This window comes from Pleurodeles waltl, chromosome 4_2 (assembly GCF_031143425.1).
Source record: "Pleurodeles waltl isolate 20211129_DDA chromosome 4_2, aPleWal1.hap1.20221129, whole genome shotgun sequence".
In the NCBI taxonomy this organism is placed as follows: domain Eukaryota; kingdom Metazoa; phylum Chordata; class Amphibia; order Caudata; family Salamandridae; genus Pleurodeles; species Pleurodeles waltl.
The window spans coordinates 141,541,798-141,567,294 of record NC_090443.1 but is presented as its reverse complement, the minus strand read 5'-3'; the positions used below and the strand labels follow the sequence as shown (position 1 = coordinate 141,567,294).

The window sequence follows — 25,497 nt, the reverse complement described above, 5'->3', positions numbered from 1 at the left end:
CTGGCCTACTTGTTACTGCATTGCACGCATTTTTTGCACACACGAGGTTAGAATTTGGCACCAATTAACCAGAAGATTAAATCCCCCATTTGATGACTCCCTCTTTTCTTCATTAGGCACATTTCAAAGATCATTGTCCAATGATCTTGTCCCTGCACGCTGGTGCCCTACTCCCTTTAATGACCATGCTCCAAAAATCTCCCACCTCCCTTCAGTCAAGCTTCATTGTACGAAAAGAACGGAGAATGTGAATTGTAAAAGGATGATGGAATGGATGCCCACCAAAACAGCCCCCAGGGCCATGTCGTGTATCCATGTTTGAACCATGACAATGTTTCCTATGAGTCCTGCCTTATGAACCAAGACCTTGCCCGGGGTTTTAAGTACACTCTGCTTTCACACTCATTCATAGCCTCACAAGAGGCCGCATACTGAGTTAGAGCATCACTCCCGCAGCAGTCGAGCATCAGACCTCATGCACAAAAGACAGATGCCTCGAGGGCCTCCACCAACTTTGGGGTTCTGGTTGGCACTGAGAGAAGGCTTCAGATAAGAGGAACCCACCCAATAGCGTTGATCTTTTTCAGCCGCTGTGCCCTACACATCCAAAGGGTGCTAGACAGTCTCTGCTGCAAACAAAGTCTGTGTAAAAGCACCATAAAAACTGGCATTGGTGCCCATAATGCAGTAGACAAAATCTTTGGAAGATCTCCTTGACGTCAAAAGCACTATCGACATTTGCATCCAAGGAATTAGAGCAGCCAGTCCTTCAGGACTCCTCGAGCAGCTCAATGCCAGGCAGAAATGCCTCTTGAATCACCCTACCAATGAGAGGCTCTACCTCCACTACCATGCTCAAGCGCTCCACCCACTCTGTCTCTGCTAGAGTCACCTACGGGGCCCCCAGGCACCTTTTTCAGATTCAGGCAAAAAGAACAGATGATGGACAGAATGCAGAACAAATCAAACATTCACCCCCAGTCACAGATCTGGGTTTAATGCATCAGTTTCTTTTACATGCCATGGCATTCCAGGTTGGACCCAGCCATATGCAAATCAGTCTTGACCCTGTTCCCCATGCGAACAGTCCAGCCCGAACTACTAGGCCAGGTCTTCCCTGGACCAGAAACAAGCATCTTGGGACCGGTTTCGGGGTATCACCCCTCTTCAGCCAGGCTAGCTTGAATCTGGTGGCATAGCAAGCACAGGACCAAAGTCTGGGCTCACCATTCCCACTTAGGGCGACAAATACAAAAAGAATAGATGATGGGCGGAATGCAGAACAAATGAAGCATTTTCCCCCAGTCACTGATCTGGTTTAATCCATCAGTTTTTGTGCTCGCCGTGCCACTCCAGTGTGGACCCAGTCATATGCAAATCAGTCTTGACCATGTTCTCCACAGGAACTGTTCAGTCGGAACTGTCAGGCATCCCCATTGATCAGCTCTTTGATCCAGGTCCCACAGATGACCCCTGTGACAACTACAACACTGACAAACCCTTCCTCCTTTCCCCCTACTCTGACAACACCCTCCAGTTGACCCAGATCTGAACCACTATCCAGTCAGGGCAACCCTGCCTGATGACACTATAGCCTACTATGAGATAATCCAACTGACTGCAACCCATTATAAGGTGGCCATGCAGGTCCTCCACGAGGAACATTAGAGATGCTCATCAAATCGGAGTGGATGGGGCAGTTCCAAACTGTGCTCAAGGGCATGCTTAGTTATGGGCTCTGGGGCAGATTTGTGATGCACCCAGGTGGAGAAAAAATACAAACCCTCACCCAAAGACCCTGTGTACTTCAGGACCATGTTTCTCTGCCTCCCTGGTGAGCCATACCGACTTCAAAAGGGACTCTGCTATGGCTCCAGAGGTGTCTACAGGGTTAACAACAATATGGATAGGAATAGAGGCAGCTCCTCCAAAGAAACCTCTGACCAGACACAGAATCTCCGTCAGGACTGCATGACTATCCTGTGTGAAACCTGCAGGCCTACCACAGGTAGTCAAAGTGGAAAAGGTTTGTTCGCTGTTGCATTTGGATCCTCAAAAGCTCAGTATCCAGTACATGATTTGTTATCTCTTGCACCGCCAGAAGTGATTTTCGCCTATGGTTCTATATGCCTACATCTAATGCCTGCATTTGCCACCTGCATGCAGAACGAGGAACATTTTACTTGTTTAGAATACTAGTAGTCCAGGCATTCTTAGAGGGCCTCAATAGAATTATACCTCCCAGAGTACCGCCCGCCCGCCCGCTTGTGGAACCCTAATGTAGTCCTCACCAGGCTCATGGGTCTGCCATTTGAACCCTTGCCTCTTACAGTTCTTTTTGTGGAAGCTGGCTTTCCTAGTAGTTATAACTTCCCTCAGACGCATCATTGAGCAGTAGGCACTTACCATGCAAGTTACCATGGACAGAGTTGCTATAAGAACTAATGCAAAGTTCCTCCGAAAGTTAGTATCTATCCCCTTTCCACATCAATGAGACCATAGAGCGATCAGTTTTATTTCCTCAGCCAGACATTGTAGCAGAGAGAGTCTTCATAACTTAAACAGGCTCTTGTGTACTATATTGATATGACCAAGCCCTTCCACAAGTCTGACCATGGATTTGTAGTCTCTGCAAAACCTCAAAAAGGCCTTCCCATCTCTAAGACTGGCACAGCTGGATGGATAATCAAGTGTATTTAAACCCACTATTGGTTTAACTATCTGTCCCCCCCCCCCCCCCCCCCTACACTCTACGCATAGGAAAGGGATAGCCATGAGTTTATTGGGTAATATCTTGCCAGCTGACATATACAAAGGGATCATCTGGTCAGCCACCCCATACTTTTACCAAATACTGTTCTGTAGACATCTTTACTCACCATTGGATTGTCATTGGCCAGACGGTCTTAGGGAATTTATTTCAGACATCTGCATCATCCATTGCTTTTGAAGGGTACTGCTTTACAGTCTATGGAGAGCATGTGTATCTACAGCCACTCCTGCTCACTGAAAACCCTGAAAGCATCTGTTCATAGCATGCAGTGCAGTAGATTAGCATGTGCACACCCTCCTCCCTTTGTTTGCTGCTGATCTCTTTTCTTATTACCTGGTTGATACTGCACAGTGCACCTGTCTCACCATGCTATGTTCACTCATCACTTCATACATACTTTCACCTGCTATGTAAATAGCAATCGAACATGGAATCGGAGCCCATGCTCATTAGGAATTACAGTACATCCTGTGACTTGAAAGGCTTCTTCGATGAAAAACTTGCTACAAATGTCCGAGCCCAACGCTAGGTTACTGGAGTATGTAGAATGTATGTATCTACAGCACAACACACCACAAACAGATGTTTAGGGTGTAGTAACGTTTTCCTTCTGTACAGAAAGGTAAAAAACTCATCAATATCACAGACAGCACTCACAATCATGACCACCACCTCACTTTATATTGCATGCAAGTTCTCCTACTCTAATGGTTCTCAACACTGCCACTTCTAGGACACCATCAGAATGCAGACAAAGAACTGTAAAAAAAAGTGAAAACAAGGCACCAGGCCTTTTCCGTCTATGCACAAAGGATTTGTAACAGCATCCTCGTATCAATCGGGGCCTCTTTAAAGTTACTCTAATTTAGGAAAGAGCTGAAAACTCACCTCTTTAAAGAACACTATATGACAATGCATCAGCAGTCCATAAACCAGAAACCTTTCCTATAACTTGTTGATTTTATGCTTATCTTTGACACTGTACAACACTCTGCTCCCTTTTTGGTGAGGTTTGCGCCACGGAAATGCCACATACAACAAATAAATACATACATAAATATCCCACTGCAGAGATGTGAGTAACTTCCATTTCACAGGTTTGAATCTCATAAAGGATTTCAATGCTAGTGGAAGAAGTACCTACAAATTTGGTAATGACCAATATTTAAGCCACAAGATAAATTTCAATTGCTATATTTTGTCTAAATGGTCATTACTAATTGCTTGTGATTTCTCTTTTCCTTAGTACATTCAACTGACACTACACGAGTGGACCTGGTAATCCCTGGCGAGCAGTATTTCTACCTCAAGGCAACAAATGCAGCTGACCGACAGAAGTGGCTGGTGGCTCTCGGCAGTGCAAAGGCCTGCTTAGGAGACAGCCGGACGCGCAAGGAGAAAGGTCAGGAAAAAATGAACACACTTTTATCTTAATCATCTCAAGCCCCATTTTCATTTTGACCTTCTTGAATCACCCAATTTTTTGATGAGAACATCCTTCAACTCTAGGTTTAGAGGTTTTACAGATATATATATATATAATCTCCGGTTGGAAGATAATGTCTCAAAATAGGAGAAAAGAACAGATACAGCTAAAAATGTGCCAGAGTAGTGGAGAATATGCGAAAGTGATAACCTTGGCCGATCATGCACCAGACATAACCCCTGGCATACCAAGACGTTCACTCAATCATATACTGAGGGTGCATTGACAGATGCTCGAACACTCGCAGGCTTGTGGCTTTAGTAAAGGTAAAACAATCACTGTACTTTCACTAACATCTTGCTGTAAAGTACAACATTGAACTTTTGTTGAAGAAAGCATTGATTACATTGGAATTCAGAAGGATGAATGATTGTCAAATCAGTATTCAGCACAGTGCTGCATTCTTGTATTTCTCTCATTACGACTTCGGTTTACATCTTGCGCAGGCAAAACTGATTCTCATTTAGGAACTAGTGATGCGAGTCTTATTTGTGGTGCACGTAATTGGGGGTGTTAAAATGTGCCTAAAATCTTTGGTGCAAGAAAGTGGATGGTCTCATTGAAGGTGCAGAATCACATCTCTTGTCTGTTCATACGTTTTGGGTGAAATCCCCCTGAAAGGGAACTACGGGGATACACTTATAATTATCAGGAATGTTTATTTTTTACTTCTCAGAACAGTAGATCATTTTCTCACTTTTTACCATCCAAATTCTTTCAGTTTGGGAGTTTCAGCTAAACAAAGATTTTACTTTGAAGCTTTTCAACATCTCTGTTGCAGGAGTTGCCCAGTTACCGGGATCGAAGTTCAGTGCTGTTTAAACACTCCACCCTTCCACCAGGCTGATTAGAAGTGTGGGGCACCACCTAGATGTCAACCTAGGTTTTCATTCACCTATAATCAGAAAACATTGTGTTTAGAGGTGCCAGCTAGTTACTTCATAGCATAAAATCAACCCTCGCTTCTACCACGGTTGGTCATCTCTAGCTGAGGAATAATTGCTTTGTAACAGAATATATTTTTAGTGTAGTCCTGCAGGTTTTAGCTCTGGACAGGGTAGCTGATGTTTCAGCCTTCAGAAGGGCATACATTCAAAGCTGTGATAATTTAGTATTGATTTTGAATTGAAAATTGTTAACCGAAAAATATGAGTGATTGGATACTCCTAAGTAATAAAGTGATTTTAACACTCGTGTTGGGTGGCAACTTACTTCTGGGCCACCTCCTTGGTGGTATAAAGATAATATTGGGAACAATTCTATGTGCACCTCTAAAGGGCTGTACCCCTGGATAAATATCCACCACTCTCCAGGGTGGCAGTTTCTGTAGAGTGCCTTTAGAAATGTGGTGGTGTAAGCAGGATTGAAGTGACTTGACAGCCTTCTTTTAGTAAGGAGCCTTGCAGATCTCAGAATGAGGTGCATAGAATAGATTTGCACCCACCATTCACTGTCCTTTTCATGACGACTGCTGGCGAAGTGCAACACAAGTCATGAATGAAAAACCTGATCTGAATACTAATTTAGTCTTCGTATCTGATAGGGAAAGAGACGGGGAGTATCCATTTTCAAGTCTTTGAGATCTCGCCTTGCATTCTGTTTCAGTTTTGTAGTTCCTTAATATACAAGTACGTTTGTTTAGCTACAAATAAGGCAGCAAGGCCAAAAGTGTTAGGACAGGTAAATTCTCTTTGTGGGGACAGACCTTTTAAAGAGAAAAAGGCTTCACTATTAGTAAATGATCGTGAATAGCCAGTACAGCATATTTTTGTTTTTTTTGTTTTTACAGTTGAGGCATTAGTTGAACTGTTGAAGGTCATGGGGCTAAAAGTAATGTGGGCAAACGTGTGACCTTTTGTGCATTTGCTTCCCTGATCGAGGAAAATACTACCTCCATGTACTAGACACTGAACGATTGCATGCACTGCACCAGGGTCAATTTTTCTCTTGATTAGGGAACAAGGTTATCTTTCATTAAGCTTTGAAAACACTGTTATCAGTTGGAGAATTTTATTTTAAAGGAAAAAAGGTGAAATTGAAGTAACAGTACCTTTATTGGGCAAATAATAAGCGATTAAAAGACTTGTCCCAGGACACTATGCTTTGATGGGATTTGTCATCACTGAATGCTACCCTATTGCTATACTTATTGTTTCAGTGTGCTAGAGAAGGATTGCTTGATCAAGAGCTAAATGGACTGCTAAGGAAATTAATGGAAATCTAGAGTAGAGTGCGGAAAAGGGAAATAATTGGACTGAAAAAAAAAACTTGTCATTTTCACCTACTACTGGCTCACATCGATGACCTGCTTATGTTCCTTCATTGCACACCAGAGATGCAGACCTATGCCACAAGTGCCAACCAGAAGCTGACGATGCACAGCACACATCTCAGGTTGTTACAAACGTTTGTGGATGCCCACCAGAAGGTAGAGGTGACCACCTTACAATGAGAATACTCACCAGATGCCAGGGATGGTCTCCAGATGTGTGGGTGCTTTTGTGATACAGTGATGCTCACATGAAGTTGGGGGAGACAGTTCAAAGCCAGGGATGAATGCTAAAAGCCACAAGGTGCATTCAGTTGTCTAGATGACACCAAATGCCAAAGGGAGCTGTCTGTTACCAGAAGTGTAGTCATCAACAGCCCTGAACTAGCCCAATAGGCAGACAGACCCTTTCCACATGTGCATACATAGGCACTGTAGTAGTAGTAGTAGTAGTAGTAGTAGTGACACTAGATCATAGTTCTTGGTAGCCTCATGCTCAGGGATGTTGGACGTCTTTCTCTTATCAACCTCCCAATTCAACCTCAAAGCTCAATTCTCAGTTCATTCAGGTGCAACCGCCTCAATTCATTGGTCTGTTGAACTCTGCAAGTTAAAGAAACTGTCAAACTCTCAAGTTGGGCTTGGTCCTGGGGTGCTAAATTTACACTTGAACAGTAACCCTACAAAATGTGAAAATTAAACATGAGATTTAAAGTAAACCTCAGGATTATGAGCCATAAGTTGCTGGCCCTTGACTCTTTCACCCTCTTTGTATGAGTCCATGGCACAGCAAGCCTGCCGCTGGAAAGCAAAACCATAGTGAATGATTGACTGCACTTTGCATCCACGCTTTAAGGCCTGGATTCACAGTCCTGGTTTCAAAGAGCTGGAGCCACAATGCTATGGCAGCAGCAGCTCTCAGACAGCCCAGGGTGCTTCTGCCACCTTTATAATCTAAACTTTGCAATGTTAGCTGCTGGTGTCGGAGGGCCTCCTGCTTTGCAGTGTGCAGCCATCTCTTGATGGCAGACAGCTGTGAAATGGTGTTCCTTGACCACACATCTCCTTCTGCTGTTTGTTTTGGGAATGAAAGAGGGAAGCAGAAACTTTAACATAGCTGCGAGGAAAAAAAAACCAATAAACTCATAACACCTGGAAAGCCAGGAAAGGAAGAATTCCAGCATAAGTTCAGTCGTGTGACCATATCAGATTTAATGGTTAGTGAATTGAAGGGGGTAAATGTCAGGGAGGCGGTGCAGGCAGGAAATAGGACAGAACACAAACCAGCTCTGTATGTGCCAGTGGATGGCTTGACAGTTCCAAAGCCTCTTATTTTCAAATGTTTTCTTCACACAGTGCTGATTATTTCCTCTACTACCCATAAAACACCTAAAGACAAAACATATGAAGTTATAAAAATAATCATAAAAAATAAAAACTGTTGTCAGTATTACAAACCGACAACCTGCTGCCTCATAAGCCATGCAGTGGAAAGGTAATGAGCTACACCAGTGTCCATTTCACTTTGTGTGAAAGCCTTCAATGTCTCAGTCACATTTCAAACATCTGTAATCTCTTAATTAGGCTAGTAATCATTAACGCATGGGGCAAAAAACACCCTGTTTAAAAAAAAAAAAAAAAAAAAAAATAGATGCATCCTCAATCTGAGATACCTCAGTTTTGGTTATTAAAACATTGTCAGATCATCGAACATGTCTTAGGGTTGTGCATGCATTTGTGCTGTAGGTATGGCTTAGTTAAACTTCCACGATGAGCATTAAGAAACTGACTTTCCTTAGAGCAGAGCTTATGTGCTTACTTTGTCTGAGGCACTGTCAAGCATGACTATATTGGGATATTTCTAAATATACGGAAGCAAATTTTGCCCCAACATGTTCCTAACAACCCTAAACCAACTCACAACACTATGTCAGAGTAACCCAGTACATAACCAAGTCCATCATTGAGATGTCTGAGCTTCGGTGTGCCACAAACTCTGACTCAACATAGGAGGGGTCTGTTTGCCTTGAGAAGTGGTTCCCAAATGCAAATACACAGTAAGTATTTGGGGGGGGGGGGGGAAGAGGAAAGTCTCAGCAGGCTTTTAAAGAACTTTCTTTCACAGGCTGACAGATAAGCAGGATTTGAATGAGCTGAAAGAGTTCTGCTTCATAAAGAGAAGCGTTCTGGCAGTATGCTTTGTATACTTCCAAAGCAGGAGATAGGAAATTGCCTCCTTCATTTTTTTGTTACAAAGTTTGCTGTTGCTCCTGCCTGCTGTGGCAGAACGTTCCTTATTTTGGAGTTGACGGAATAGTCTCTAGATGGGGTATCACATGTACCTGCTTCAGGTTAAAGGTAAGAGTAGAATTACCATCTTGGCTGTCGTCTGTACAGCTCTAATTTTGTCTTGTCTCTATTAACTATAGGACCTTTGCTACTGCAGAAATATGCACATTTATCTAGAAGAGTCTGTAAGCCCAGAGGGGGCATGGAAATCAGAAGGGTATCACTGGCAAATAATACGGTGGCAGTTTTTATTCCACAAGGCTGTGGGCATCATTGTAATGGCTATCTTTCTCACCTGTTTTGAATATGAAGAAAAGAGAAAGGATGTGAAAGATTGGATGGTTGCCCCAACAAATTCCCATCTAACGCCAGCCAAGCTCCTGTTATGGAGGTCACTTGAGATGTTTAAAAGATCAGGGTAATGCCCATCTCCTGAAGAGAGTTCCTTAATATGTGCCTCAGAACATTATTAATCTTCAATCTGCTATTGGTAAACACAACTTACAAAGGTACTCTTCTGATGGATACTTTTAACCGCAGATTCCTTCCCTTAAGATTATCCTCAGGCACCAGATTGGATCTGGAAGATTTTTCATCATAGCCTTACACGCCTGTAGGTGGTGTCCTGTGGGTCTACGTTGACTCTGCTCTTCCCTAGAAGTTATGGCTGGAGCCCAAGTGTGCTTTCAGTTCATTTTTTTTTTTTTTTTTTTTTTTTTTTGTGCACCTCAGTACTTGAATCCAGAGCTTGCACATATTTTTTCTTGTCATTTGACAAACTTTTTTTCTATTCAGGAAATTCAAGTGTGGAAGGGTTACCACCGGTAGGTCCGCCCTTTCCGCCAGCTCTGCCTCCTAAGCCCTCTTGGGGTTCATCTCTTGCATCAGTGCTGACACCATGCCCAGCACAATGATCTATGCTGGTTTACTCCAACCATGCCAGAGATGGCCATCGATCCCATTGTTCTGTCCGGCTCTGAACCAAATCTGCCTTGCCCGGAGCCTCGTTCTCCAATTGTTCTGAGGTGCCTGGCCTCAGAATACTCTTTCTCTGATAAGATCATTGTGTTTTAGCCATGTTGTACACCAGTGTGACTGCTGTTCAGCTTGGCTAAACGTTAGTGGCATTGGGTATATTGGAGTATGGTAGATTGAGGTCGAGTATATTAGAGTAGATTGGGGTAGAGAGGAGTAGGGCAGATTGTGTGGAGTGGGGGTAGATTGGAGTGGGGGAGTTGGATAGATTAGCATGGGTAGATTAGAGTGACATGAGGTAGATTGGAGTGGGATATATTGGGGTAGATCGGAGTGGGAAATATTGGTGAAGAGTCCAGCATAGTGAAGTAGGGTAGATTGGAGTGGAGTGGAGTGGAGTGGAGTGGGGTGGGGTGGGGTAGATTGGTTGGGGTAGTTTGGGGTGGAATGGGGTTGATGTAGGTGAAGTGGGTTAGATTTGCCTGGATTGGGGTAGATCTGAGTGGCAAGTGATAGTATGGCGTGGGTAAGATTGGGTAGAGTAGAATGGAGTGTGGTAAATTGAGGTGGAGTGGGGTAGATTGAGTGGATTTGAATGGGTAGATTGTGGTGGGATGGAGTGGAAGTGGATAGATTGGAGTGGTGTTGAGTTTGGAGTGGGGTGAGATCGATTGGGCAAGTGTGGAGTGTAGCAGGGTAGATTGGGTGGATTAGAGTAGGGGAAATTGGTTTAGAGAGGGGTAGATTGGAGTGGGGTAGACTGGGATGAGGTAAAGTGGGGTAGATTGAGGTGGTGAAGATTGGAGTGGAGTAGATTGGGGTGGAGTAGATTGGGGTAGACGTGTGGGATAGATTGGAGTTGTAAATATTGCGGTGGAGGGAGTAGAGTAGGTGGAGTCAGGTGGATTGGTTTGAAGTGGGGTAGATATGAGTGGTATGGTAGACTGTAGTGAGGGGGAGTAGGGTAGATTTGGATAGAGTGGAGTGTGGTATAGTGGAATAAGGATGATTGGAGTGGTGTGGTGTGGTGTTGACTGGGGCGGAGCGGAGCGTGGTAGACTGGGGCGGAGCGGAGCGTGGTAGACTGGGGCAGAGCGGAGCGTGGTAGACTGGGGCGGAGCGGAGCGTGGTAGACTGGGGCGGAGCGGAGCGTGGTAGACTGGGGCGGAGCGGAGCGTGGTAGACTGGGGCGGAGCGGAGCGTGGTAGACTGGGGCGGAGCGGAGCGTGGTAGACTGGGGCGGAGTGTGGTAGACTGGGGCGAAGCGGCATGGTAGACTGGGGCGGAGTGGCATGGTAGACTTGGGCGGGGGGGGAGTGTGGTAGACTTGGGCGGGGGGGAGCGTGGTAGACTGGGGCGGGGGGGAGCGTGGTAGACTGGGGCGGGGGGGGAGCGTGGTAGACTGGGGCGGGGCGGAGCGTGGTAGACTGGGGCGGGGTGGAGCGGAGCGTGGTGGGTGGGCGGAGCGTGGTGGGGCGGAGCGTGGTAGACTGGGGCGGGGCGGAGCGTGGTAGACTGGGGCGGGGCGGAGCGTGGTAGACTGGGGCGGAGCGTGGTAGGGTGGGGCGGAGCGTGGTGGGTAGGGTGGGGCAGGGCGGAGCGTGGTAGACTGGGGCGGAGCGGAGCGTGGTAGACTGGGGCGGAGCGGAGCGTGGTAGACTGGGGCGGAGCGTGGTAGACTGGGGCGGGGCGGAGCGTGGTAGACTGGGGCGGGGCGGAGCGTGGTAGACTGGGGCGGGGCGGAGCGTGGTAGACTGGGGTGGAGCGGAGCGTGGTAGACTGGGGTGGGGCGGAGCGTGGTGGGCGGGGCGGAGCGGAGCGTGGTAGACTGGGGCGGAGCGTGGTAGACTGGGGCGGAGCGGAGCGTGGTAGACTGGAGCGGAGCGGAGCGTGGTAGACTGGGGCGGAGCGGAGCGTGGTAGACTGGGGCGGAGCATGGTAGACTGGGGCGGAGCGTGGTAGACTGGGGCGGAGCGTGGTAGACTGGGGCGGAGCATGGTAGACTGGGGCGGAGCATGGTAGACTAGGGCGGAGCATGGTAGACTAGGGCGGAGCATGGTAGACTAGGGCGGGGCGGAGCGTGGTAGACTAGGGCGGGGCGGAGCGTGGTAGACTAGGGCGGGGCGGAGCGTGGTAGACTAGGGCGGGGCGGAGCGTGGTAGACTGGGGCGGAGCAAGGAGGAGAGAAGTATGGTAGATAGGGGTGGAGTGGAGTGATATATATTGGGGTAGATTGGAGAGTTCGGTAGAATGGGGAGAGTGAAGTGCAATGAATTGGGGTAGATTGGCTTGGGGTGTATTGAGTGAGATAGGATTGGGGTAGATTGGAGTGGGGTAGTTTGGGTAAGAGTGAAGAGGAGTATATTCAAGTGGGGTAGACTAGAGTGGGGTGTATTGGAGTGAAATAGGATTGGGGTAGATTGGAGTAGAGTTGGATACAGTGGTGTTGGGTAGATTCGGATGGTGAGGGGTAGATTGGAGTAGATTAGAGTTAAATTGATCGGGGTAGATAGGAGTGGGTCGGATTTAGATGGGGTAGATTGGAGTTGTGTATTTTGGGATGGAGTGGGGTAGGGTAGATTGTAGGGGTGAGTTGGGGTGGAGTGGGCTAGACTGGACTGATGTAGATTTGAGTGGCATGTGGTAAACTGGAGTGGAGTGGGGTAGATTGGGTACAATGGAATAGAGTGTGGCAGATTGGGATAGAGTGGGGTAGATTGGGTGGATTGGACCTGGGTAGATTGAGTGGAATTGAGTATTGTAGATTGGGGTGCGATGGGGTAGATTGGGTGGGTTGAGTGGGGTGGAGTGGAGCAAGGTAGCTTTGGGAAGAGTGGAGTGGGATAGAATGGAATGGGGTGGAGTGGGGTAGTTTAGGGTGGACTGGAGTTGGTAGATTCAATCAATCAGTTTTTATTGTATAGCATTACTAAACACCCGTGAGTGTATCAAGGTGCTGGGTTGCAGGGCTCAGTTGAAGAGCAAGGTCTTCCTGAATTCCACCAGCTGGGGCAGATGTACAGTATCTGTATCAGTGTGACGAAGCGAAGGTCTCTGGAAGGTTGGTGGACGTTAGAGTGGTGGTTGATGCATGCTGGTCCTAGGTTGTGCAGGGTTTTGTAGGCGTGTGTCACTATCTTGAATTGCCATCTTTTCTGGATGGGAAGCCAGTGGAGGATCCTAAGGTCTGAGATAGGTCTTTTTGGGTTGCTTGAGGACGAGCCAAGCCGCTAAGTTCTGTGTCTTCTGTAGTCTCCTCATGAGTTCGGTGGTGGTTCCTGCGTACGGTACGTTGCTGTAGTCCAGCCGGCTGGTGACTAGGGCTTGAGTGACCGTTATCCTAGTGCCGATGTGGAGTTAACTGAAGAATCTTCAGAGTATGCGGAATGTGTGGAAGCAGGCGGAGAAGACTGCGTTGATTTGTCGTTTCATGGTGAGCGTGCTTTCAGAATGATGCAGAGGTCGCAGGCATGGTGTGGGAGTGGATCCGAGTTTGGCGGGCCGCCAGGTGTTGTTCCAAGGAGAGGCGCTGTTGCCAAAGATCAGCACTTTAGTCTTCGGTTAATTGAAGAGGGATAACTTGGGGGGAGGGAGGTAGATTGGAGTGGAGTGAGGTGGATTGGAGTGGGGTGGGATATATTGAAGTGGGTTGCAGTAGGGTAGATTTGAGTGGAGTAAATGGGGTAGATTGGGTAAGGATATTTTGAAGTAAGGTAGATTACGATAGCGTGGGTTAGATCTTTAGTTTTTAGTTTTTTGTAAAAATGTTAATTTTTGTTTGCCTTAAACAATAGAAAAAAAGAAGCAACACATAATACAGCATAACACTTGCCAGTGGGCGTAAAAAACAAAAGTATACAGTGACCACCACAGGAATATACCCAGTGCACAGAGCCCCCAAAGACAACAGCAAATGAGGCATGATTTATGATCAGCAAACAGTCTCCCCATGGTTCGTAAATATCATTCAGGGCTCCTGGCTTGGGGCATGGCCAGACTCATTTTTAGGGGGACCCCAGTCCATACTACTCCACCCACCTTACTCTCATATCTTATGAAACTTACGGGGGCATCCCCTGCTATAATAGGTGACCTTTTCGGCTGTCATGTATAGTTCGATTTCTTTCCTCAGTACATGAATGAATGGCACCTCTGAGCCGCCGTGGTCCGGCCACATTTAGCTTAGCCACTAACAGCCCCAGGGCACTACAAAGGAGTTTGAATTGTGGGATGTCAATCTCACTGGGGATCCCCAATAGGGCAAACTTCGAGTTATGTGGAATAATAATCTCCAAAATGGCGTTTAGTTCTTGACTGATCCCAGTCCAGTAAGCATACATAAGGGGGTATTTCCAAAGTGTATGTATGAATGACCCTTTCGCCTTGCCAAAACGTAGACAGGCTGACAAGATTGCCCTCCCCATACCGTGAAGCCTGCATTGATCCTAAAAGATTATATGAAGTATTTTGACCTGTATTAACCACAGATGATTTTTCATAGCCACCTCCCTGGGATGCATCAGTGATTCTTCCAGTCTCATACCCACCTCCCTCTGAGCAAACCCAGATTATCTGGCATATTATTATTTACCATCCTATATGTTTGAGATATCCCTCTCTTCCCCACTTCCTCCATCAGGAGGTGCGCTTACAAGGGAGCATACTCAAGATGCTCCATCTCACCCCACTCCTTGGCTTGGCAGGTGTGCCGTAGCTAAGCTTATTTCATGAATTGGGTCAAGAGCAGGTTGCACTCCTGGTACTCCGATGAAGGGAGGTAAAGGGCATGATGTCCCCAATAGACGATTTATCAATTGTGTCCTAGAACTCAAGTCCCCGGAGTTTTGCCAATTTACCTAACCACTGACACTTGGAAAGGGGCATTACAACCAGTTTCCCTCTTGGCCTTCGGCTATACCATCAAGGCACCTCTTTCCCGCCATAGAGATCCAATTGCCAATGTTAATCAAGTGGGCTATCCAGTAGTATGCCTCAATATCTTGGAGAGTGATCCAACCATTCTAGGGATTGCGTTGCGTTGCAAAGTTTTAAGGGACACTCCAGGCTGACCCCCATCCCAAGTCATCTATTTTGGTAAACCCGGCCTGTGGGACTGGATAGAAGGTATTCTGAAGCACATAATAGCAGTTTAGGGAGTGTTGACGAGCGCAGCCTGTCCTAGTAGGGCGAGGGAAAGTCTCCTCCACCATCTGCGTGAAAGTTTAAAAGTTTTTGATGATAACAATGCTCCCTCTGTGTCATCATGAAGATCCTCAAGTACCTAAAAATATCTGTGGCCACATCCAGATTCTGCCGGAGTAAGGAGGGGTCTATCTGGTCTCAGGGCAGGGGGTGGGGATCCCTGTGGTTTAGATGTGTAATGACTTGAAGGAGTCTTTAAGCTAGGGTCATGGCCAGGATCTTCACTTTGATGTTAAGAAACAAGATTGTGAAATGTGAGTTGCACCGGTCTTTGGGTTCCCCTCCTTGGGAATTACTGTAATGATGGCTCTCCAGAGATCTGGGTGAGCTCCTCCTGCTCTCCCATCTCCTGGAAAAAAAAATCAGAAAGTGTGACCCAATAACCTGGGGTATAATTCATTAAACACGTCCGAAATGCAGTTTCGGCCTAGCACCTTACCCAGTCTTAATTTTGCCGGGGCAGTCTGTTCCTCGCAGAGTGTCAAATCCCCCTCCAGGGTCTCCTGGGACTCCGCATCTAGGACCGAGATGGGAACAGCGGCAAGGAATTGGGTGACAAAATCTAAATCACTGACGGGGCATGCCTTATAAAATGATTCGTTATAACGGGTGAACCCCTCACCTATTTGTGGATCTGTATCTCATGTATCCCCTGTCTGGTAGTAAGTGTATCGACCCAACAAGCCTCCAGTTCTTTTCTACTCAGTCACGCTAAGAGCTTGCCTGCCTTGTTTCCTGTCTTGTATAAGCAGTGTAGTGTGGCTAACATTTGTTTTTTGCCCCTTCCCGTGCCAGGTCTTGATACTCCGTCTGGTTAGCTGTGAGTTGTCGGACAATGAGTGGGTCAGTCTTGGACCTTGATATCACTTCCAGCTGTAGAATCTGGGACACCAGATGTTCCAGTTCTGCCACTTCCTCTCCTTTTTTTTTTTGTGCACTATCAGATTTTGAGCTGTGTCCCAGTGGACAGTCTTATAGTCCTCCCATAGTTTGGTTTTGGAGGAAACAGAACCCTCATTATCGGAGATAATATATTTCATTCTCAACCCTTATACCTCAAGCCACTTCTCGATTCCCTCAGGTTCCATGTATTCAATTTCCACCCATTTGCCTCCTACCTCCAAAGTGTCCCAACCAGACCAACGGTGGCGAGTACTATGACAGACCCCATGTCATGTATTCTGCCTGCTTAACTACCCCCACCTCTCCCGCAGGAGCAAATATGTAATCTAGTCTGGAATAAGCTCTATGGGCATGTATCTTTTTTCACTACAGGTCACTGCACCAGGTCACTATAAGTCATCCCTATGGTAGGCCCTCTCAGCCGTGAGAGCAGGGTGCGGGTACCTGTGTGTGAGTGCACCCCTGCACTAGCATAGGTGCCCCCACAAACTCAACACCCGTTTTCCTGGACTTTGGGAGTGTGGGGACACCATTTTACGCGTGTACTAGACATTGGTCACCACCTATGTCCAGCTATATAATGGTAACTCCGAACCTGGTCATGTTTGGTATCAAACAGGTTGGAATCATACCCCAATACTGTTGCAAGTAATGGAATTATGATTCCATGCCCCTGGGGGTTCCTTCAAATGCTGCCCCTTGCATTGCCACCACCAATCTTACAGGGTTTTCTAGGCAGCCTGGGCTACTGCCACCCCTTAGACAGGTTTCTGCCCTCTTGCTGTTTGATCTGATCAAGCCCAGGAAGGCAGAACAAAGGATTTCCTTTGGGAGAGGGAGGTAACACCCTCTCCCTTTTGAAATAAGTGTGACTTGCTTCGAAGGGTTAGCCTCCCCATGCCACTGGTATGCTTTGAAGGGCACATTTGGTACCCTCTGGCCATAAACCAGTCCACACCAGTTCGGGGACACCCGACCCTCCTCTGGCATGAAACTGGACAATGGAAAGGGTAGTGACCACTCCCCTGTCCATCACCACCCCACTGGTGGTCCTCAGAGCTCCTGCAGAGGGTCCATGGGTTCTGCCATCTTGTTTCCAGGGTTGGCAGGGAACTCTGGGAGCAGGGAACTCTGGGAGCATCTGAGTGGCCAGGCAGGTGACGGCAGAGGCCCCTCCTGATAGGGTGACCAATCCCCCTTTCAGGTCTATTGAGGGCATCTCTCTTAGGTGGGTCCTCAGATTTGGCTTTCAAGACTCCAGTAGGATTCCTCTGCAACCTCCATTTCAACTTCTGGCCACTGGAACTGCGACTGAACCCTCCAGGAACCTTGCTGTAGTCAATGAAGAAGACTCTTCTGCAACTTTGGTGTCCTGGCTCCTGCCAGATTTGCAACATTTCCCTGGCCGTGCATCCTCAGAAGACAGCAGCTGATTAGCCTACACAAGAAGAAGGAATCTCCCTTGGAGTGAAGGAGTCACTCCCCTGCATCCGCAGTCACCTGCTGCAGTGACGACCGGCAGCATGGACCTCCCCTCATCTTAAACTGCGTGGATCCTGCATCACGGGTGATGGTGCAGGGCAGTCCTCTTTGTCCTCTCTGCCAGCTTTCCAACTCTGTTGGAGGTAAGCTCTTGCTTTTCCACACAGGACTGTACCCCTGTGCATGGTAGTCTTTGCAGCTGCCAAGGTTTGTTTGCTTCTCCTCCAAGGGATCTTCAGGCGATGTGTAGCTCCAGTCCCCAGCACTCCTTCCTGCAAAGCACAGCCCTCTGCGTGGTTCTCCTGTGGTGCGGGATCCCTTCCTTTAGTGCTGCATGGGTTCCTTCTACAACTTCTGTGTCCCCGGCCTGTGGGACTCCTGGGGGTGCTGCCTCTGCTCCTGTGGACTCTCTGTGATGCTGAGGGTCCCCAGTGACTCCTCCCGGGCCTTGCTGGCCCCCGGCACCACCACTTTTCCACTAACCGCAAGATTGCCTTTGCCAAGGCTTGTTGGTGGAATTCCTGCACCGATACCAGTCTGCAATCTTCAATCCAGCATGGGACTTCTGCATCCATCATGAACTCTTCTGTGGCTTCAGGGCTGCAGTGCTGACCGGTTCTTCTTCACCATCGACCAACTTCTGCAGGTACAGCTGGGTAGGTATTACTACCCAGCTGGACTCCACTTTGACGTTTGGACTTTGTCCACTCTTTTTACAGGTCTTCTTCTTCATGAGTCCCCCCACTGGTTTCTTGCAGTCTTGTCTGGATGACTTTTTTTTCTTCTTTTCCTTCCTTTGGGCTAGTTTTGGGAAATTCCAGTGATTTACTCCTGCTTTCTTGGTCGCTGGGGGGTACTGTGTTACCTACCTCTGTTGTTTTCTAGTACTCCCAGCTCCCCTCTACACATTCTACTTACCTAGGAAGGGGTCATGTGTTCACATTCCATTTTTTTTTAAGGATATGGTTTGGGATCCCCCTAGGGTCACTATTGGTTATTGCTATTTGTACTCTTTTCTAACCTTTTATATGCCTATTTCTGATTACTAGTGTATATATTTAGCGTATTATTTACCTCCTATTAGGGGGGTGCCCTTCTAGTATTGTGTTCCCCCAAAAAAGTACCTTTATTTTTGTACAATGAGTGTTTTTCTTTCATGTGTGTAAGTGCTTTGTGACTACAGTGGTACTGCATGAGCTTTGCATGTCTCCTAGATAAGTTGTGGCTGCTCATCCTTCTAGACACTGCCTACATTACATCAAGAGGGGATACCTGGTATAAGGTGTAATTACCATAGGTACCCACCACACACCAGGCCAGCTTCCTACAATATTGCTCCACCACGCCCTGCTGAACCTTTTTAGCAACCCATTGACGTTCTAGGTTAAGACTGAGAGACCTGAGTTCAGTTCTCTGAGGGTCTAGACCGTGCAATATTTAATATTGAGTGCTCTGTGTTTATGGGAGATACCTTTGTATATCCCGAATGGACATTCGCTATGGTGATTCTATTCCATCTACAACAGCAGCAAAAGAAAAACTCAATGCTCCACCCCCCCTCCAAAGCCACCCTCTGCCCCCTACTGTTTCCTTCAGTGCCAAACTACATAACCCAGTCAAACTATGTGCAAGGAGAGTATGAGAGGGCTGTTGTCCACCACCCACCCCACCCCAACTCAAACCCAAACTGTAAAAACGCTTCAGAAAATAAGGAAGTGTTTTTTCAACAGCGCCAGAGACTCCAGGTGGGTGGGAATTGGGGAGTGGGTGTGTGTGTAAGAGAAAACACACGTCCCTCAAAGTCTCCATCCCCAGCTTAATGAGCCATCAGCTCATTTGTCCAAAGGGAAGCAGATTTTTGTTTCCCCTTAGACTGAAATGGTGTCCTGCTCAGGGATGTGGGTCCCGTGTGTTTCTGCAATCGCATGGTGAGCAGATGTGAGCCCTGGGATGGCCCATCCGGAGGTCTGCCCAGTTTGGTCTTTTTGGATTCCAAGTGCAACTCCCCTTCAGTATGGGAAGAGACCCCTTTTTTTTTTTTTAGTCTCTCTGTGAAGCAGGCAGTGGAGTCCCCTGGAGGCCCCTTGCTGCTTTCTCGTCTTATCTCTTCCTTATGGATTGTTTGTGTTGGGGCCTCGCTCTCTCCTCCCTCTGGGGGGTACAGAGGCAAGTGGGAGGCCAGGCAGCTCTCAGTGGGTGTACTGTGGGGTTGGGGGGCTCCAGGAGGAGGTTCCTCCCCTAGTGACCTGTGTGCCTGTTCTATTACGAAATGAGGACTGTCCAAGCAGGAGGGTAGCCTCAGCCACTTATCCAAGAAGGTGCCCAAGTTATAACTCTCTCTTCCTCCTGGAAGACCACAAAGCCCAAACTGGTTCACTGCGTGCAATTTTTCAGCATCTTCCAGCCTCCAGACCATAACTTTAGGAAACTGCTGTCACATCTCTCTGGAGTGCCGGATCCACACCCCCCACTTTGGAGATGCTGTTCTTGGCTACCATGACCCTCTTCAAAAACCCTGCGCAGGTCCTATCGCAGGCGAAAGGTCTTGGATCTCACCTCCCCTATTGCCCCATCCAAGGCCTCCCAGGAAGCCTGGATCACTAGAAGCAGTTCCCCATTGTCTGGCCCTGTGTGGGTCTCCACCCCGGGCACAGTTGCTGGGGCTATAGCTTTGCTATAATTGTCCATTATTCCCTGCTTAGGGGGTTTGGGGTCTTTATCTTCAGCCATCATCCATGCATCAACACCCTCTCTTGAGGTAGAGTCAGCACACAGGTCTCACTCGGGTACAGGTGGCCAGGTTAATTGTGGCAGGGCAACAAGTTCCACCAAGTCTCTCTCAGATGAAGGCCACCCCATCCCAGCCTCTATGTAACAATCGGCGGAAAGCAGCAAAGCACAGGGAGAACAGGGACAGCACCGAAGTGTGAGGAGGAAGTCCTTCTGCCAGACCCGAAGGCTCCTCTAGGCCCCCGCTGTCAATCAGCAGCAGTGAAAGTCATTTTTCATCCAAAAAGAGTCCCCAGGTAGCACCAGTCAACTAAGGCTTCTACTCCCAATGGGGTGGGGTGCTGATCATCTGTCTTTCCGTGGACCCATGTAGACATTGTGGCTCCTGCTCCAATTCGTTAGATGAGTCCCCATCTGGGCACGCAGCACCTCCAACCCAGGCTCAGGGCCTGCTTTGCATTTGGACTAGCAATCCTCTTTAGCCTCCCTGGGGGTCCAGAAAAGGCCAGCGGACAGGCAGCTAGGACCCAGGCCTAGTTGCCTTTCTCCTCTGCTGGTCCACAGGTCTACTCTTGGTCCACTGGCCACTCCTTCCCAACCTCTAGCCTCTTCCCAGTGCCCCCGGGGCCTCTATTCAAGGTCTCAATCGGGGGTGCCCAGTCGACCTAGAGTACAGCAGAATGCACCAGTTCCCGTGTTAATCAGGATCCCTACTCCGGCCCTCAGTTGGTGTGTGGCACAGCAGCCTCACTCGTCTGCTTTTGTGGCATTCCAGCCCCGCATCACCTGGGTTGGGACAGCCTGCAGTTCCTCCTCTCTCCCTTGGTGTTTCTCGGTTGACTCTGGGTGGGTGGGTGGGGGCGGGGGGTCAGAAACGTATGGCATAGCCCCACTCACTTAAGCTCTACTGGGGCGGCTGCATTGGAATTGTGGCCCTCATATCGCCCGGCCCAGGTGGACCTCTTGCACCTGGGGTGCTCCACGTCTGTCTGGAGCAGGGGAGGACAAGAATCGGGAAGAGATGCCGGTCCAATCCCACTGGTTGTCTGGGTGTAGTGGCCCCAACTCCGCTACCTCCTTCCTCTAGGCGATGAGCAGCCTTAGCTCCCGGCCACCGCAATTTCCAGCTCTGGGTGACACCACTGCACCTAAACTGGCTCCTCCAGGATCCCACCACCAGGGCCCGATCATGATTCTCTCTGCTGCCAATCAAATGCTTGGTGTGTAAAGAACACGAAGAAATAATTAGATGTCACTGGTATGGCAGGATAATGGTAAAATTGTATTTGAGCCGTCATAACTCACGAAGAGCATGGCTATCCGCCCATCTTGTTGGCGGGGGAGTGTGGTAGATTAGTGTGGGGTAGATTTCGGTAGAAGGAAGTGTTGTGGGGTAGAGTGTAGTGTAGTAGATTGGAGTGAGGTAGATTGTAGAGCACCTTCAGATAATGGTGAACCTCCTTTTATCACTGGGGTTGACATTCAACATGCTGAAGTCATATCTGACTGTTTCATCAAAGCAATCCTGGGTAGAGTGCACTTTCATGTTTTTTCTCCGGGTCAATGAATTTCAGACATTCAGGCTATGATTCCTATGTTTTAGCCTCCATTCTGGTTTCTATGTGAGGATGGCTCCTGCATACTTCTAGTTGACCATTCCAGATGGCATATTTAAGCTGTGCAGTAGGATTTGGAGTCTCAGTTGTCCCAGCACCAAGAGGACTAGTCTGCTTCCATTCGTGTTTCAGAAGAGATGCAAAAGATCGGCAGTGGTGGCGGCTTGACAGCAGTTGAACCAGAGGCAGATCCTTTCCCTACCACCCAGGACTGTTGGTGATGACAGATGCATCACTGCTGAGTTCCAGGTGGTCATCTAGAAGAGGAACAGATCCGAGGACTCTGGTCACGGGTAGAGACCTACCTCCACATAAACTTAGTGGAGTTGCAGGCTGTTAGCTTGATGTTGAAAGCCTTGATACTGTCTGTTAAGGGGACGCTGGTTCAGGTCCTCGTGGACAATACTGCCACCATGTGGTATTGCAACAAGCAGGACAGGGTGCAGTCCAGAGACCGTCACCTCTGGAACTGGCTGGATTGTGAGGGCATCTCCCTAATCGTACACTGCCTGGTGAGAGCTTTAAACAACAGGGTGGAAAAACCCAGCCAGCGATGCCTAGTGGATCATGAATGTTAGCTTCAGCTGGAGGTGGCACAAGATGTTTTCCAGAAGTATGGGGGAACCACGGCACGATCTGTTCTCCACTGACGAGAACGCACTGGGTCAGCACTTTTGCACGTTGGAGTTCCTAAGACTTCTCCCTCTCAGGGATGCATTCTGCCTGCCGAGGAACAGTGGATTTCTTTATGCAACTGGATACAGTGCATTTTTGCGCCATCCCTCCACCACAGCGTGTTCAGGGCATTTGGCCTCAGATCCCGATGGATGTCAGTGAGAGTGGCTCTGAGGCTTCTAGTCAATTGTAATCCTGCTAGTCCACTATGCCAGGTGGCATATGCGGACTCTGTTGTGCAACCTGATGTCTCAGTGGGCCCAGCGCTTGGAGAACCTGTTGGATTCCATCCAGATGTCAAGGTACACTGCAAAGGAGCAGCAGTGGTGGCTCAACCAAAATTGGACTGGCAGCTGACCACTCTCCCTGCCCCACCCAATGCTGATGATGGTGACAGTACACGTTTTCTAAAATTCATTGATTCTGATCAATTGTGCCTATCTTTTCCGTAAATTCAACCTGATTTGTAGGCAAGCTCATGTTAGAGTCAGCCAGTTCCTCAAGTTTGAAGAGAGGCAAACCTTTTTTTCAAATTATGCAAAAGACTGATTGGGCAATAACTGACAATGTCTCATTTATCTCCGTTGTGTATTGAACTTGAGCATTTAAACTTGTGACTAATTTAAAAAAAACTATATCAGTGGGGTTTGTCACATAGCTCATTGAATGAGATCTAAAGGCCATGTCCTTTGTGTTAATTGCTGGCTTGTTTGCCAGCTCAGTGGGAAAGTTTACATGAAACTCCTTCTGTGAAATATCTTCTTGTTGTCATTAAATGAGTGCAAAAGGTTGCAGAATATTTCCTTCCCCTCCGCTCGGAGCAGGGCTGGTCCCTAATTGTTTGAGGCAGCTACAGGCAAGAGGCAGAGCAGTGTGTGACCCAGTCTCGCAGGCTGGCCTATTCTCACAGAACAGCCAGCTGAGTAATACTCTTAGCCTGCTGTACAACCTGTTCAATGTGCCAAGGTTAGAGGCCACAGTGAAGAGGAGGGTTTGTAAGTGAGAGGACACTGCAGATGTTTGAGTAGAAAAAACTCATCATTTCAGGCACTTAAACCCATTGTTGAGGTGTGATTGCAGTTACGTTTTTTCACTCAGCATTTCAAAATACCGCAAAAAAAATGATCCAAAAACTCCACCATAATCTCAAGATTGGAAATCAAGGGAAACGCACATTTCTCTAATCTTTAGCCCCACCTTCACATATTTTAAGCTTCTCTGCTGCTTTTGCAGCAGTTGTCACCAACTTATTCCAAGTCTTCCTGTTCTCTATATTTGTGTTGTGGCTTTGGCTTCTTTGTGTGAATCTTACAGCGATGAAATTTTGGTTTCTGTGCAGTGTGTATACAATGCAGGTCTCCCTAAGTTGTCATCATGATTCCGAGCGCCCTGGTAATTGAAGCATTCCCTCAAGGCTTCACTCTGGGGCTAGTGCCCTCTTGCTTTCCAGCAGACGTTATTTGATCTCCTTGGAGGCCATGATTCTTCAGACATATTGCCAATGTAAGTCCTTATAGTCAATGCGATGAGATCCTGTCTGCACGCTGCAGAGGATGAGGTCCATTTGCTTCTGACCTGTCTTGCGCCACTGGATTATGCCCCTTTGGGCACTGTTCTTCTCGCATCGGTTCACACCACCATTTCAGAATCTTAGAGTGCATTTGATTCTACCAAGGGGGTCTGTATGTGTCTCAGGGTTCTCTGTGCTGTTGCCAACTTCCAGAAGTTAGTGATCTGCTGACCAAGTCCACCAACTGGAGGCACTGCCATCTCACTTGCCACTAAGAAGGCAGCGCTTATGACTTTGTTTTTAGTCCGCACACCAGATAGCCCTCCGTAGGGATGCCGCTACCCTTCACAACACAGACTGCTGAATAAACAGTCATGGGCTTCCAGCTGCCATACCTGGTCTTGGGGCCAAAATGATATCTGATACAATAAAGGTGTTAGTGGCCGACAGTGGAGAGGTTTAGTGGCTCCATGTATTAACTATAAAAGATGGGGCTATGCCATCTCCCAGTTGCATCTGTGAAAAATCTGGCCCTTATGTGCAAGCATGCCTTGGTACTCTAGATGTGCAGGTACATTGTTTTAATCTGCGACAGATCTTAAAAATCTGTTCTAGGTTTTGGTAATTCTGACACCCAGCCCACTTCCTTAAGACCTCCCCAGTTGCTTATGATGCTGAAGAGTTTCTAGAAAGTTCTGCGCATTACCCACATGCCTATTTACAAATTTACTAGGCTTGCATACACTTATAATGGCATCAAAGCCACATATTTGAAGGTGCCTCAAAACATAATAAATGCAGAGAAATGGACAGTGGTAGAGTTCAGCATTAACAAACAGAAGGCAATGTCCTTTCTTAAACTCTTCCATGCACATTATGCTCAACAGAGTTCCACCACAGAACTGTTCCAGCCACTATCCCACATATTTCATCACTAAATAATACTTATTCTAACTTAGCTGCCCACTCTCTGCTGTGGTTCATCTCTAAACAATATTCAACTCAGGCAAATACAATGTTAACCTACTAGTTTGACCAGAGGCAGTGAGAATCACAGAACTGTGGACTGATCAAATTCTGAACGTTTTGAGACCATGTAAATTATATGAATGCAGTTTATCAAAATGCGCTTACCTAGGAGTTACTAGGTTCCTTTCTATAAATACTCAAAAATAGTTAGACCCTACCATTTTTCATGGACACTCCACTTTGAATTATCTGTTCTATGCCCTGTGCTTTCACAGAGTAGTTCGAGGCCATTTTTTCCATCCATGACGCTTGCTCTTCGTATTACTGAAAGTCATTGTGTCCCCAGAAATTCTGTTTTCCCAGGTAGGCCTTAGCTTCTGAGTAATTTGCATTCCACTTGTATACAAGATACACTTTATTGTCAACATTTAAATAGATCATACAGACATCTCCATCTCTTACACCAAGGGCCCTATTTAGAGTTTGGTTAGAGGGATGCTCTGTGAAAATGTGGTTTATAGCCCATCTGCCATGCTCCAAGTGCATTTGGCTATAATACACCTGGAATACGGCTGATACAACATCTACCATATTTGTGAAGGAGTACCTCACCTGCCA

At 47.5% G+C, this 25,497-nt stretch overlaps 1 protein-coding gene across 4 annotated transcripts in view; it reads left to right on the top strand.

The window, feature by feature from the left end:
* Positions 1-25,497, top strand: part of LOC138292397 (pleckstrin homology domain-containing family A member 3-like) — a 94,630-nt gene that overhangs the window by 13,673 nt on the left and 55,460 nt on the right. For all 4 annotated transcript variants that reach the window (XM_069230975.1, XM_069230974.1, XM_069230973.1 and 1 more), the window contains one exon: positions 4,020-4,175. In XM_069230975.1, the coding sequence (XP_069087076.1) occupies positions 4,020-4,175 (156 nt within the window). The remainder of the gene's footprint in view (positions 1-4,019; positions 4,176-25,497) is intronic.